At 39.8% G+C, this 16786-nt stretch overlaps 1 protein-coding gene across 1 annotated transcript in view; it reads right to left on the bottom strand.

Annotated features, from left to right (window-relative positions):
* Nucleotides 1-11212, bottom strand: part of SMIM38 (small integral membrane protein 38) — a 39861-nt gene extending 28649 nt beyond the window's left edge. The window contains exons 1-2 of the mRNA XM_074998532.1: nucleotides 11132-11212; nucleotides 10315-10336 (exon numbers count right to left, since the gene is read on the bottom strand). Of these exons, the coding sequence (XP_074854633.1) occupies nucleotides 10315-10336; nucleotides 11132-11212 (103 nt within the window). The remainder of the gene's footprint in view (nucleotides 1-10314; nucleotides 10337-11131) is intronic.
* Between the last annotated feature and the right edge of the window lie 5574 nt (nucleotides 11213-16786).

Here is a 16786-nt window from a genome sequence, read left to right as displayed (position 1 = left end):
TTCTTGAAAACTGATGTTTTATTCTGACATAATTTATTCATTGTGATGACAAAATATAATGAATACTTCTGAGTCAATGTTGGAGCTGTCAGCATACAACCACTTCCTTGCAGAGGTCACTATTAAAATATTTTGCAGCTAATTAATATTGCCACAATATTCACAGTGCACTGGACACTACCATACATATCACAACAACATTAAATAAATATATGCAAGCAGTAAATGTCAGCTTGTTCATGGCAATCACCAATACATTTCCTATGCTATAGGTGCCTTTATGTTTTGTATACACTAGCTAATACTGTTACGTACCAAATAATAAGTCACTAATATTCCAATGGCCTTTAGTTCAGAGTCCCCAAATGTATCATACATACAGGTCCTGTTCTGGATTTCCTCTTTTCAAAGGTTTTAGGGAGCCAATTATTTCAGCTCCAAAAGTCCATGCTTGGTAAACAGTAAGGGGAATTTAGAACAGGAGACATTTCAAGGCCTCTAACACAGCTCCATTCTCACCAAATGTCAAAAATACCAGTGTGCAGCATACTCCATCTAGGGGTAGAAATTTCATCTAAAGTTTCCTTAGCCTTTGCTTTGACATGAATTAACCTCATTCTAGCAGGACTGAGTGCATGAGAAATAATCAGACATTTCACAGAGGTTCTGCAAAATTCTTCTTCCATACAAGTCCATAGTAGATTTGTTTTGTGTTTTGTTTTGTTTTTTTAAATACCTGTCTCTCAGTTTAGACAAAGAAAAAAGCCCATTAGGTCTGCTAACGTATGATATTTAAAATTAAAATTATCCCTGGGGATTAATTATCCACTTTGACTATATGGTGAGAAATTTTAGCTGGGAAATATCTTAACTGCAAAGAGTAATGACAAGCATGATGGACAATTTAGGAAATTACGTTACTGGCCACAGTCGTCGTCCTACTGCTGTCCAAAGGAGGTCTGAATCTGACTTCAAAGGGAACAGTATTAGATTCATGGCATAGGCATCTCTTTCACAAGAATGGTATTGTGAAATTGAATAGTACAACACAATGTAATATTCCTATTTAGCATTATCCTATGCACTTTATTCAATAAGGGCTAGCAATGTCCAATGCATTTGAATGCAATATTCCCTGTACTGATATGGAAAGACAAATGTTTGACAGTGCAGAATATCGATACTATGCAATTATGTTAATTTGTAATTGGCAGGTGGGGGGAGAAAATAAAATTATAACCCCTCTATCAAGCTTTATGTAATGTAATATTTATTTTTTGTACAAAAGTGCACTCTCAGATGACAACTTGGCATTAAGTTCCTTGACATTTCTGATTTCCATCATTCTATATCTTGTTTTTTGTCTCTTCCTTCTCTGGTGCAAGGGAGCCAATTCTGAGGCCAGTGTAATCTGTTGCAAGGAATCAGATAACTTCCTAAAGTTGCTCTTCCAAACTCCTGTGCAAACAGCCTGTTTGGTCGCATATATTCTGCACGCTCAGCCTACTCAGCTACAAGCTTCATACATTAATTCAAAGGTTAGAATTTTCTAGACACCACTTCAATTTTTCAAATAGCAATCCAATTACCAAGCAAATTGGCACAAAGTGCCTAGTTACATAGTGACTTGGCACTGCCTCTACTTGCTGCTGGCAATGATGAATGTGTTCCCCGTAGCCCTCCTCCTCTATCTGCTCCAGCCTCAGAGCCAACACCAGTGACCACATAAGGAGAGTGCCCGGCAGCTGCAAGACCTAGGTGCCAAGAGGCAGATTGTATTTTGTAGCAGCAGGCTCTGGGTCTGCAACTGGCTTCCTGGCTACTCTTTTGTAAGATCTTTTCCATGGCCTGTAGTTTGGCTCTAACTGCATCTGTAGAAATGCCTGTATGGAGCTGGTATAAAAGTGGGTCATCAAAGGTTTAATTTGATTTTCAAAGTGATGTGAGCTTAGGTGGCCTTTCTCTCTACTCCCGACAAGTATGATCCTGGAAACAGGCAGGTTGAGAGGAAGTGTCGTATCCAAAAAGCCAGGACGCTTAACTCCAAGTGTTCTGATTGGTGGAGAGCAATTTGCTGACCTTTCTACAAACTCATTCCATAGAATGAAAGTAGCAAGGTTATACAGAAGATTGTGGTAGATTTATTCCATTCTGGATCTTGTCCTGCACGGGGCTTTATTCTGTAATAGATATTCCTGATTAATTTCATGAGTTAATGTCCTTATTCTGGAATAAGAGTGCCTTATTCCAGTTTAGTTTAATCCCCCCAGATGATGATAATTCTGAATAATGCACACTAATTCTGGAATGAAAAAATCCACACATGGAACTAATCAGGAGTAGTTAATCTTTAAAAACCACACACTACCTTATTCTGGATTAATGTTCATGTTTAAATAACCCTTTTACTGCCCTCCCTACCTCCTCCATCATCACAGTCTCTGAGCATTAGTAATGCATTTCAGTAATGCAGTAAACATTGCAGCTATCATCTCTCATGTGTGGTACTTTCCATTTCTCTCCCTTCCTGTAGATAGTTGAACTATCTTTCTTTCTAAAATTACATTTTCTGAAGTGTAACTTTTTTAAATGGCTTTTAGGGGGCCAAATTATCTCAGCCCACAAATTTATTTCTCCGGCCTGTTTCATACGCCATTTTTTAAAATATTTAAATGTGACAATGAGCACTTTTAATCACATGATTTTTCCTTCATTTATCTTTTTATTCTCTAGTAGTCAAGAAATGACTTTTTTAAATAAATAAAAGCAATAAAAGTAACCTAGACCAGGGTACTTAATCAGACAAGCAGGCTTTTATGAAGAAAACAACAGCCCTTTTTTTTTTTTGGAACTCCACCCCAGACATACCACTAAACTACTGAAGAGAATCAGAGTCATTTGACCAGCAGCAAGGTAAATGCAAAAATATGTGTGTGGACTCTGAACAGCACATGCTAGAATATCTTGCAGGGCTCACTCACTTGGACTTTACCTATGAATACACTTGTTTGTTACTGATGGAATGTTTCCCATTCTCCTTTTGCATGGTATGCTGTTGACAGGCACTGAAGTTACTTAGTGTCAGATTTCATCAGTTACACTAACACCATGGGATTATATTCACAATTTGGGAGATCTTCTATGTCTAACATGCAAGAGTGCTAACTAAACTGTAAAGGGTCAAATGGGCAGCCATTGCTCATGTTGGTGTGCATTTGCATAATTATTCTCATAAGAATCAATAAGACTACTCATTTGACATGGGAACAGGTTGCATAAGAGCTCTCACAAAAATGGAATGTAGAATCTCAAGGAGTACATTTGGGTTGCAGGAACGACCATCAAGGTTGCTATACCTCCTCCCCAAAATCTTAGCCTGTCATCCACTTACTAACAATGTCCATCATTTCATTTTGATATATCATGATGCAAAGATATGACATATGTTTTGCTTCAGCGCAGCATCTACAATTAATCTGAGACTAAAATTGCTTTGCTGTGCATGGCTTGGATCCATGAGAACTGGAACACTCCTTCAAAATTCTAACAGGTCTTGGGGGTGCCTACAATCAGCACCAGTTCCATAGTTATACAACATGCTACTGATCAGGAACAAAAGTATTTTGGTGGTCTAGATGCTCTGTTTGATCTCCTCAGCTGGAACAGTGAGGAGAAGTAGAAATGAACTAGCCATTTTGACCCAATCCAGCAAAGCATATATTTAACTTTACATACAAGAGTGCCACCATTGCATACTCGCTCACATGCTTACAATGCCTAAGAAAGTGCTTTGCCAGACTGGGGCCATAACACAGGCCTACAACCAGCAAAGGGACATATAACTTGACAAATGTATTTTGAAAAAGTCATTCCAGAACAAAATACAAATATCCTCTCCTGATTGCAGCTCATGGGCCTCCTCATTTTGCCAGGAGTCCACAGTTTACTGCAATTCTTAGAATTCAGCATGAGATGATTAGAACCCCGATGAATTACAAAAATTAGTGAAAATCTGACAATCTATTACCTTTTCTCTTTGTGCCTTGCCTCTTTGTGTGTTTGCTTGGAGAAGTTGGTCAAAGTTGCTCATGTAAAACAACAACTATTAATGACAATTTGATGACTAAGAGGAACGAAGGAGAGAAAGAGGGAATAACGTGAATGGAACAGGAATATGGGATAATCTGTTGTCTGCATAGATGGCTACTGGCCCTATACTGTCTGCTTCTGTCATAATGCAATCATTTCATCATTGTGCCTTAAAAATGGGAGTGCAATTCCACAGCCTCAGCTAAGTGTCTGAGCCAAGCCCGACTGCGCTCAATGGAAGTCTCCACCCAGTGGACCTGAATCAGGCCCCTTATGCACTACCAGGAGTACAATGTCATGGTGCCAACTAATTCCACTTCAAGGAATGCACTGGAACTGCCTCTGTAAATTCAGCACAGGTGCCAAACATATAGTTGTAAAATGCTGACTGTTTTATATTTGCAGTATCAAGACATACAGTTCAAGATGAACTATTACAGAGCTTATGGTTCCATTCTCCCTGGCATATTATAAAGACAACTCCTTGCCAGGCAGCAGTCACATGTCCTAGAGGTGCCAAGCTGGCAAAGAACTCCTGGCATTTGGCATCTAAACCTCTGGCAAACCCCTCAGCAGTTGTGCTGGCAGCTTTTGCATCCGCCATGTGGTTAGGCTGCTGATAGCATATCAGGAGCCGTCATCCCCTGGGCACCATTTCACTTTAACACCTGTCTGACTCAGAGGAATGTGTACACTTGGAGAGTAAGATCTCAACACAAATCCTTCCAGAGGCCCAGAGCACATGCTCCATTTGTTACTGAAAGAGATCATTTCCTCAGACCCACAAATGCTTTTTTTCACAGATCTCTATACAACCCTTAAAGGGACCCACATCCTGCTACACATTCCACATGTGTTGGACGTTTGTTTTGTGGACGTGGAATAAAAGCCGTAGCTTTTTTTTTTTCCCTCCTAATGAAATCTCATATTTTACAATGCTCACATAAAGCCATTTCTTTGTGACTCAGGCCTTTTTGGTTTGTGACATTTTAACTACTTACAAATGTTTGGTACAGATGAAAGGAAATGATTATTTCCAGGTCACCATGCAGTAATGCTTTTTGATGGGCACCATAATTCCAATTAAACTGAGGCACAGGGGACAAAAAACATTTTAGATGCCACAAACACAAGAAAGGCTTCAAAAGAGGAAATAAAATCAAGCCTATCTCACTTGTAAAATGGCACAAAGCTCCGCCAAAGTGAATCAATAAGGAAATTGAAAGGTTCCCTTGTCGTCTGGGAGCATGTTTAAACTCCAGTTATTATTATGAGATGTACATAACCACATACTGACTCACTCACATGATGTGCCTTTCTTCCCCTTCCTCCCCTTGCCCCAGTAAATGCACTAGCTCTTCATGCCACAGGCGCAGATTAGACTGTCCAAAAAGCAATACACTCAGTCTTTCACTTGCATAGTCAAAATCCACTAATTCATTAAGTGACCAGTCTCAAAGTGTCAAAAATTATCTTTGGATCAGATAATTTTAAAGCCTGTGAAATGAACGTCATTCCTGCAGCGCACTTAACAGTACAAGTTCACAATCACAGAAGAACTGTTACTGTTTGTTCAAATAGGCAGGATTAATATATCCACCTGCACCATTGCAAATTATACAAGTAAGAACCAGGACTTTTGAACTCTAGCCCCAGATGCACTGCCCTCTTCTCATGCTCCAGTCATGAATCCGGGCCACCTTATGCCAGGAGATGCACAAAGATACCACAGACAAGGTCTGTCCACACTCATCTTGAATAAGTGCCTGTTCCTCAATTTCCCCAGCTGGGTTGAGAGTATTCAGTGAAGGGTTGTAAAAGCGCTTTAAGATCCTCAGCAGTCAAGTGACTTAAGCAATCATGACCATGATCAGAATTTTCCTGGAGGCAGACGGTTCATGCTTAAATTAATTTAAAGTCATTTGTACAGGGACTAGTGAGACAAAGGGATCGAAATTGCTCCTCTCTGAGGTTTATTCTTATGTCACAAAGAGACTTGTTTTCTTACAGATTACTAAAGAAAGACTCCCCTTCCTTTTCAACCTCCAAAATTGCAGGACAGGGAAATGTAACATGACATATTTAAGATCCAATATCTTGTAACCCATCAAAGCTAAATATTGAAGCTTTATTGGACTGGAAGGAGATATTCCCAATCTTTCAGAAGGTTACCCAGCATCTAAACCCTGAAGTGCATCAAACCTTAAAATCATGACTTTGTTAGCAATAGAAAAGGTATTTTAGAGGTTTCTGTGACTATATATTTCTCTTTCTTGCCCTGTGTCTACACTTGCCCTTCCTTTCGAAAGAGGCATGTTAATAAGTGGGTTCGAAAGATGCTAATGAGGCACTGCAGTGAATATGCAGTGCCTCATAAGCATAATGGCGGCTGTGGTGATTCAAAAGTGCAGCTTTTCGAATCGTGCGCTGCCTGTGGAGACAGCACCTTCCAAAAGGACATCCCCAGTTTTTGAAAGCCCTTCTTCCAATCACCAGATAGGAAGAAGGGCTTTCAAAAACTGGGGGTGTCCTTTCGGAAGGTCCCGTCTCCACGGGCGACACACGATTCAAAAAGCTGCACTTTTGAATCGCCGTAGCTGCCATTATGCTAATCAGCCACTGCATATTCATTGCAGCACCTCATTAGCACCTTTCAAACCCACTCATTAACATGCGCTTTTTGAAAGGAAGGGGCACATGTAGACCCAGCCTTGGAGGCCTGGACAGTAGGACTTAGTGTCATTGAAGCACAGAGGAGAGGCAAAACAGTCACGTGCATATTTATAAGAACATAAGAACAGCCACACTGGGTCACACCAAAGTCCATCTAGCCCGATATCCTGTCTTCTGACAGTGGCCAATTCCAGATATCCCAGAAGGAGTGAACAGAACAGATCTGATCCCTCTCCATTTCCAGCCTTGCCAAAGAGAAGCTAGGGACACCATTCCTATCCATCCTGACTAATAAGTATTGATGGTCCTAACCTCCATGAAGTTATCTAATTCTTTTTTGAACTCAGATAAAGTCTTGGTTTTCACAACACCCTATCAACAAGGAGTTCCACAGGCTGACTCGCAGCATTCCTAAAGCAGTTTTTCTGTAGCATGATAACGTGGCATGTACAGAATACATGAGGGCATGGTATAAAGAATTTATTGGCATGTATAACTTACTGTGGCTTCAACACATATCATGGGATCATCTCAGAGTCATACCCATAAACCTTTCTATCACACAAGTGTATTAGTAATTAGGAATTTGTCCATCACCCTTTTAATTGTGTGTGTGTATATGTGCACATACATACACACACAAAAGGGAGATGGACAAATTCCTCATTATTTAACAAATGCATGAGCTGAATCTGTTAAATTAGTTTTCCTTTAACATGATACCCTGAGAACAGAGCACTGGATGCTACTCTGGGCAAATAAATATGGAGCAATTAAGTACTGAATTTCAGGCTGACAAAAATTAATGGCTGGGAGTAAAGATCTGCTTCTGAAAGTTGTGTGGCACCTTCTTTCTGCAAGGATGGATTTGGTAGTCAGCACCTCCTCTGATCAGATTCAAGTCCCAGAAAGTGTCATTCAAATTGGATCCCTGAAGGAACGTACCAGACAAGGAATCTGATATACTCTGGGTTTGTCTTGTGTGCAAGATTGCAGAACAGAGGAAGATAAAATGCAGGTGTGAAAACCAGAAAAACCTCCACTTACAATTTTACATAAATCAACTTTTGACTCCTCATTCAGCCCTGCCAGCTGTTATCATAATGCATTTCCATCACTAAAGACATAACATTTACCCAAACTCCGTATTGCTATCCCAGCTCTCAAAGTTAATGAACTTCACTGATTCCATGTTCTCCTTTCAATAATTACCTAAAGGGTTAGTGACTGTGAAAGTTTATTACCTCCTTGTCATATTTTGATTGTTTCAAGGAGAGTTGTTTGTTGTTGTTTTTTAAATAGCAATAGTTATTGTGCCAGGACACAGGAGTAAAATGCTGTTTAAAAGAGCTGCTGACTCTGGCCAATTTATATGCTAATTTCAGAAATAAGTCTTCCTACATTAAATAAGGAGGTAAAGAATGTTCCAAAGGTCTAGGCAGACCACGCCATTAACAGATTGGGTAAATCAACGTTTATGCTGCCCACAGGACATTTTACCATGTGAACTTTCTTCACTGAACTCACTTGACTAATTTTAATTCCATGTGGTGCTTCAGCTGACTTGCCAAAATATAAGTTACTCTAACTTCTGAAGCCCATCTGTTCCCATCTTGACCTCGAGCTTATCTTTAATATTAACCTAGAAAGAAAAATTAAATGGCGGCCTTTTGTTGTTGTTGTTGTTGTTGTTAAGAGTACATTTATAAATGGTTTATAAAGGGTTAATAAATGATTAATGGATGCTGAAATTTATTAATAGTATTTTTAAGCATGGAGAAAAGCTATGATTATAAGCTATCTATTGACTTGTTAAATTAACAATTGATTAATCTACAAAAACATCCATTAAGTTGGCTAAACCTATTGATGGGAAGCTCATGAAGGACAAAGTATTTTCAAACCACTTGTCTGAGGGCTGACAACTCCTCCAGCCATTCATTAACAGCTAGAAAGCTTCCCAGATTTTAACGGAACAAATGAGTTTTTTTTTAATTTTAACAAGTTTTTGTACAACCTGCAAATAGCTAATATTTCTCTGGATCTTTTTAATTGATACAGATTAACCTGCAGAATCTTTGCTGCAGCTTCTTCATTGCCAATATATAAAAGTTATGGTCTCACTTCATCAGCCTATCGAACAGGTGGATTGTTTAGGACTCTGAGATGTCATTTATATTATAATGATTGTTTTTTCTTCAAAAGGTACTACGTTTAGGGTGTGTCTACACTTGCACTCCTCTTTCAAAAGAGGTATGCAAATGAGGTGAATTGAAAATGCAAATGAGGTATAAATTTGTGTATTTCGTGCCTCATTTGCATATTCTAATTTCAAAAGAGCTTCTTTTGAAAGAAGAAAGCCAGTGTAGATGCTGCTCTTTCAAAAGTAAACTCCATCTTTGAAACAAAAAAAGCAGCCAAGTAGCAGTTTAAAGACGAACAAAATAATTTATTAGGTGGTGAGCTTTGGGTTTACTTTTGAAAGAGCAGCCTCTACACTGGCTTTCTTCTTTCGAAAAAAGCTCTTTTGAAATTAGAATATGCAAATGAGATGCCAAATATGCAAATTTATACCTCATTTGCATTTTGATTTGCCTACCTCTTTCAAAAGAGGAATGCGAGTGTAGATGCATCCTTAGGGGACTCTGGTTGGCAAGGAGGTTAGTTATGTCTTTGACAGTATCTTTCAGTCAAGTGATCAAGATATTAACATAAGAAAATGTGTCCCCAAAATAATGGCAAAGAAAAGAAATGAGTGAATTATAAAAAGACAACGTAAGAGTATTTTAGCATTCTTTTGCTCCCATTGAAGGCTTATTTAGTTCCAAGGAAGAGTGTACACCTTTTCTTTATAGCATGGGATCTAGAAACTTACCCCTCTACCGATCACAATGCTAGACTGACTGCATTATATGAGTTAGCCTCTCTCAGCAAAATATGTCATGGAGAAAACCCTGAAGGGAAACAAAATATGAGAAAGCAGAATTTGGTCCCAAAACTGTGCAACAGCAAAAATATTACATACAGTCAAGAATTTGCCTGACTATATACCAGATACTTCAGTCAAATGAAGCCTGATAATGATCAGTGATGCAAAGTTGGCACCTTGTCTTCTGGAAAAATTCCAAACTTTACCTTCAAGCTACAGGAATGAGGCGAATATATGTGAATGTGATCTTTGGCAGGGAAAAGGTACATTGTTTCAGTGCTGTGGGAAAATGCTTAATGCTCAAACATTTCCTTAAAATGAGATTACAATGAAACATTAGAAGTTGGGTTATTAAAGATAATCGACTTTGCTGGCTGGATGAAAAAAAATGCCAAACCCATCCCCAATCTGCAGAACAAATCTAGTATTTCATGCCTTCATGTTTTACCCGAGTGCTGGATAGGAGATATTTACAGAGAGGAGAATAGGCCCTTGTATGTTTTGGTTGTTGAAACTCAAGAAAATTCCCAAATTACTTGGGTTTTCTTCCAAATGAAAGAAGAAACAAAAATAATTGTAGCAGGGTCAAACTGTAACACTGGTGAAATATTGAAAACACTCACCTTGTACATCCTCCAACTGTTCCTGAATGGAGAAAAAGATTCAGGAAATGAACAATTATAAGTGGAAATCATGTGATCATTCCAACATTAACAAGATTTGGGGCTCAAATTGCTGCTGACCTCAGGAAATCTGAGTTCATTCAATATTCTTAGTGGGAGATCCTTGCTCCACTGAAGTCACTGGCAAAACTCCCATTGACTTCAATAGAGCCAAGATTTCAACCCAGGACTATGAAGTGTTTTGCTGCTGCCCTGCTGACTGTACGGACTTTTGCCATTGATTTCACTGGACCAAGATTCCACCTTGAACATAAGGGAATGGGGGAGCTGAGGAAGAGGTGTGTTTTTGACTAGGGTGAAAATGATGTAATGATGTAATACTCTTGCTATGGTGCATGACATATTCAATAGCTAGAAAGCCAGATGTGTTCACCTAGAAATCAGAAAAATAAGAAAACACAATTCACAAGTGAAGAATGAATTAACCTGCCTTTGGTGCAATTAAATACTCTGTAACATGGGGATGATCCCGCTTAACCACTTTCACCAATGAAATCCTTAAAAGAAATGCATTAAATACAAGCACAATATATTATGAAATAGACTACCACTACCCTTGGAAACACATATAATAAAGAAGTATAGATGCTTTTCTAAGGAAAAACAAACAATCTTTATTTTCATTATTTATACAATTGAAATAGCAAGTCCTGGTGGTTCTTTTAAAGCCTTGCTCATTTTTGTTTCCTCAGGGAAACCATATGTAATTGGTCAGATGCATCAGCGTAGCCCCATTCAACATTGATTTACACCTTACCACATTCACCCATTCACGACATAGAGCTGTTTGGATAAACGTCAAAACGAAGAAGGTTTTTGAATTGGGAAAGCGTTCCATGGCTCAAAAATTGCATTTAATGTAAAAGGTCACGTTTGGAGGTAATAGAAGTCCAAGTACCCAAAATATTCAGCAGAGCTAGATGCTCCTAAGATGACTACAAGATAAATCTGAAAATGCAATTTTGTGCCATTTTTGAAAGTCTTAAACATCTAAATAATTTTTACTATTAGCCTTAATTTTGTTGGTACAGTACAAGTTGTATGGCTCCCTTGGGACCTGACTGATTCCAGACCAGGAATTTTGCTGGACCAGGGGATGTCAATGCCAGGCACTCTGCTGCTGTGTCAGCAAAGGGTTTGGCATTGACCATGGGGGCTGAGGAGGGGTGCTCAGAAGAAGGAGGAGAGTGGCCGTAGAGCTCTACAGCCAGGGCCCGAAGCACAGCCCCGCTGGAGTATACCGAGCCTCACAGTCACTGGGCTGCACTACCCAGCTCCTGGTAATGGGTGCTGCAGCCACCCTGCCTCTTCACCTGAGCAACCCCTCGTCTCCACTCCTTGACCTCCATCCCTGAGTTTAAGCACCACAAATGAGCTGTTTGTTACACTCTGGAAGCTCTGGGAGAGAGGGAAAGAGTTCCTGAGTATGGGGCCTGGCTTTTCCTGGAAGTACCATAGGGATCCCGAACCACAGGTGTGGTCGGATGATAGAAGTCCAGACTACAGAGATCCAACCTGTACTTTGAAATTGCAAACAATTATCTAATGGGTCCATTGCCAGCTTGTTTTATTCTTCCATGAAGTTCAAACCCAGAAAGTCCACTACTGTTTTCACATTTTATCAAGTTTGATTTCAAACTCCCTGAAGTCAGAGGGCATCTTTCAATTGGCCTAATGGACTTAAGACTGGGGACCAAACCTGCCCATGTTCTTTATAATTAACTAAAAGCAACTTAATTGTGGACAATGCATTCTAAAATATTCATATTGATTCTAAGGCAGAAGACCCAATAGAAATTCAGAATCCCAAATTTCTAGCCCAATATGACATACAGCAAAGAGTGAGCCAGAAATGACCTGATGTGAGCCTCCAGAGACCAGAGATAGCTCTACTTTGTAAAGAGATTCAGAGCTTTTATAGCTGGAAACTAGGTGTGGGGGGGTCCAAGACACTGACCAGGCCCTTGGGTGGCTCCATCCTCCCACAAGTGGTAGAGCCTGAGGCAGAAGGTTTGAGGCGGGGGGCAGCCAGCCTTCAGCACTGCCAGGATCATGCCATGCCAGCCTCCCACATCGCCCTCACAGCTGCCAAGAGCATGCCATGTGGTGCTACAGCAACAATGGGAAGGATCCCGGGCTACAGCTGCTGCCACCACTTGTGCAGGACCCCCTGGTCTTTTTGAATCACTGGATTCTGGGGCAACTGCCCCTTTGCCCCCTCCCCCATCAGTGGGCCTACACAGGTGTTAAACGCCTCCAGCTCTGTACATTGTGCACAAGTGCACCAAGACAAGTGACATGATAAAATTATGGCTTTTATTCTGCCTTTGTCTCCTCCCTGCCTTTGTGCCTTCTATTCTGCAGCCCTTTTGACTGCAGCATCCAACCAGCATCACCTCCACCTTTTAACTTCACTGACAGCCTATCCTTCATGTAGGAAGCATATTACACCATTGCTCCAATAGCTCTGGGGGGGCTTTGATCATTAAAACCTTTAGTAGCTTGTGTCCTTGATGCCTCAGAAATTGCCTCTCTCCATGTATTACCATGACAGTTGCAATCCTCTGAGATGTTTCAGCTAACACCCCATCCTCCACACAATTTAAATAAAAAAAGGAGCAAGGCAGGGGGTGTTTGGTAAGGGAGCTTGCTTCCTGCTTAAGTTTTCCAGGATCTGGAATGAGTTGACCTTCAGTTCATAGTGCAAAGCTCCATTTGTTCTACGGATTTCTTGTTTTTTTGTTTTTTTTGGCATGAGAAGGAAGGATTAGGTGGTTGGGTGGGGCAATAAAATGTGTGGAATATGAAGAGCTTACTATTATTCACTGAGTTTTGTTGAATAGTTGCTTTAATTGTTGTATTTATACAGGATGAGCTCATGCATGTGTGGGATGAGTGCATGAATCTAAAAACAAACTAATCCCATGCCATCTCTTATCTGAAGTGTTCTGCTGTGTCTTGTCTTGTCTGGCTTAGTTTGTAAGCTCTTCAGGGCAGGGAACATCTTCTTGTTTATACATTAATTGTGCTGCTAATTTATAGCATTATATATTAATCTTCTATAATTTTGCATGGTGGTAACACAATTGAATCATTTTACAGACACCTTTTGAAAAGAGTTATCAGGGAGAACCATTTTTCTTAATGTATGAATTGTATGTTAGGCCTCCCAAACATAGCAACATCCCAAACCCTTTAGCAAGCTGCATCTTCTCTGTTATGTTCTTATAGCTTTTATAGGCTAGTAAGACAGGAGAGAAAGAGAAGCTCAAAAGCTCATCACCTAATAAATTATTTTGTTAGTCTTTGAAGTGCTACAGGCCTGCTTTTTTGATTTCTTAAGATGCAGACTAACACAGCTACTTCTCTGTTACTATTTCCGTTGAGTCACTGAGTTTCAGCCTTTAAAGGCAGCTGCTTCAGCACCTACAGCCATGATGCATGTAAAGTGCTCAGCTGATAAAATATCCTCAGGGTAAAAAAGAGGTGGGTGGACAGCTGGAGCAGCCATAAATCGAGATCTTTATTTACAATTAAAGCAGCTCAAAAAGTTTAGAAAAAGCAAGCAAGTAGGCAGTCCCATCTCCATGATGTGATGTACAAGAAATGCACTGCTCAATCTTACAGGCAGTCCAGCTACATTTCTGAGTTCTCCTTAATTCTGTAATACATGTTCTAAGAGTTACACGGCTGGGTGGAGCATCTGTGTTCTTCAGTGTATACAGCTGAACAGGTTTTAAAAGGTGGACACAAAGGAGAAGGGGGTGTGGAGCAGATTATTTCCTGCTTTTAGAGGGCCTGGCGGGCATCATATAGAAATGTGATCTGAAAGTTTTGCTTGCTGTTTTTTTCTTTAATAAAGCAATCCAATTAGACACATAAGTTGGAAATAGAAGCTCCCAATTTCAAGCAACAAGATGGGATATCTCATTATCCAAACCCTCCAAGCACTGGCAAAGTCTTCCAGCAAAAGAGTGACTTGATATTTATAATCTAAAGCAAACACTGGTTTTATCTTTCTACTTCCTAAAGGAGCAAAGGGCACAAACGTTCTTTCTTTTCAAAAGACTCACTTTTTTAAAGTAGAAAACTTCATATTGGACTCAGTTCAAAATATTAGGAGCTGGGAATGGAAACTAACAAGGTGCATTTGTGATTATGACCAACATTTAACATTTGTTTCTTTCTAATGGAGCTGCAATCCAAGACTGTAATACAAGAGTCAAGAAACAAGATTAGGTGCACTGGCAAGCAAGTTTACTCCTATGGAAATTTAAATGTTTGCTAACAATGGCTGCACGTGCTTTGCCTAGGTCCAATCGACCTGAGGAAAATTACCTGCAATATCTTATTCTGTATTAATCAATGTAGTTGTAGCAGTGGTGCACCTGGGACATAAGACACAAGGTGGGTCTTTTACTGGACGAAAATTTTTGCTGGGAGAGACAAACTTTTCAAGTTTACATGGAGCTCTTCTTATGAGAAGAAGAATCAACAAACTGTTCCACAATAGCTACTTCAGCTTAACTTCACATACAGCTGCTATCCTAGAATTAAAAAGTCACTTTACTCCAGAAGCATTACTCAAGTCACAAAGCTGATTCCTGAATAGCTATGCCAGCCAATTTCCCAGTGTCAATGGGGCCCTAATAGTCCTTTTCCTTTCAATAACTTATTCATTTGAAATTAAGCAAATTTCACACAAATCAAATTCCCTGATTGGCTGGCTCCCTTCCCCTCTCGGATCACTCCCTGCCTGATTGCTCAGGACTGGGAACTGCCATGGAGTCACAGCACCTGAACAGACTCTCTGCGCTGTGTGCAGGTATGAGAGGAAAGGAGAGGTTCTAACTCTTCCTGATGCTTCTCTCAGCACAGAGGCCATGCTGAAGTTTTACCTTAAGACTCTTCCCAGCTCCCACGTTGACATTATGCCAAGCTACAATGGTTCTGGCTTAATCCTGTAGGAGCATTAATACACCACCACCAGATAAATGCTTTGCTGCCATCCAATGACTCTTCCTGGTATTGCCCACTTCTTAGGCCTCCCCTACTTCCGTCACCGGCCAGGTATGATGTACTCTCAAGTTAATTAAAAGACTGAACACAGCTGGAGGCATTTTGCATACTTGCAGCTTGGCCTCACCTGTATGCAAATACCTCTGTCATTTCTATAAATCTGCCAACACAAGCAAAATTTTATCTGAATTTCTCATCACAAAAACAGCATTGTGTTCTGGCAGTTAATTTTTACTGGTTTACAATGTGCTTACTTTATAAAAGAGATAATGCCAGCTAACCACAGCCAACCTTGCACACAGCTGTTACGCTTTATAGTTGATCAAAGCTTTGATTTTGCAGTATCTCAATGCCAGACACAGTGATTCACCCACTGTTTTCACTTATGCACTGTTCAGTTTCTTCCTTTCTTTTCTTTACAAAGGATAACTTGAGTCTTTCTGTTGCACCTAAATTAAGTTGGCAATGTTATAGGAATACAAGGAGTATCCCGTGAGAGCCAAGGGACAAAAGGAAATCCCCACTGGTTGCATCATAGGGGTAACTCCACCTCAAATAACCTTTTTGGGCAGTCTTCAAAATCTGTTGTGAAACAGTAACAGAGAGAAAGCCATGCTAGTCTATGTACAATCAAATCAAAAGAGCAGTCCAGTAGCACTTTAAAGACTAACTCATCACCTAATTATTTTGTTAGTTTTTAAAGTGCTACTGGACTGCTTTTTTGTTTTGTTATGAAACAGTTTAAGAGTTCAGTAATGTTAATAAAAATCATATAGGAAATTAGCCTACTGATGAAAATTATATTGGAAAAGAATCTAAGTAACTGGCAAAGAAACGTTATATTAATGCATATGTATCTTAATACATACACACGCACCCGCCGACAAAGTGAGCCAACAAGTTATTCAAATGTGAAGACGTTTCCTTTTTGCCAGATTTGTGGCATGTTTGTATAATGCTGACAAGTATCCCTGCTCAGATTAGCAGACTTTAATTTGTACAATATGCTATATCAAATTCTTAGAAAATAGTCTGATTTTTCAATAGTGAATTATTATTCCAGGTCTCAGTTTTTGGCTGCTCAGCTGTAGGTGCTTTAAAGGGATTTAATTTCCAGAGGGTGAGTGCACAACAGTGGAGTCGCCTCAAGTGGAGCATACAAAACATGAGGCAACAAAAAAATCATTGGTCATTTTGGAAAATTCAAGCCAGTAATTTTAAGTATAGCTTAAAAGTGACCAGTTCATTTTCAGGCAAATTTTAGATTACTGTTGTTTACAGTAGCCCCCTACAATATGCTGGCAATTTCCAAATGTAACAGCGAGCCCCGTCACTAGTGTGCTTGCTGTGTTTGTCTCCAACAGTGTGGATTAAAATTTATACCTACAGAAAG

The sequence above is a fragment of the Carettochelys insculpta genome, chromosome 6 (genome assembly GCF_033958435.1).
Source record: "Carettochelys insculpta isolate YL-2023 chromosome 6, ASM3395843v1, whole genome shotgun sequence".
Taxonomy (NCBI): domain Eukaryota; kingdom Metazoa; phylum Chordata; order Testudines; family Carettochelyidae; genus Carettochelys; species Carettochelys insculpta.
Note: the sequence above shows the minus strand (reverse complement) of the source record. Positions and strands in the feature narration are given on the sequence as shown.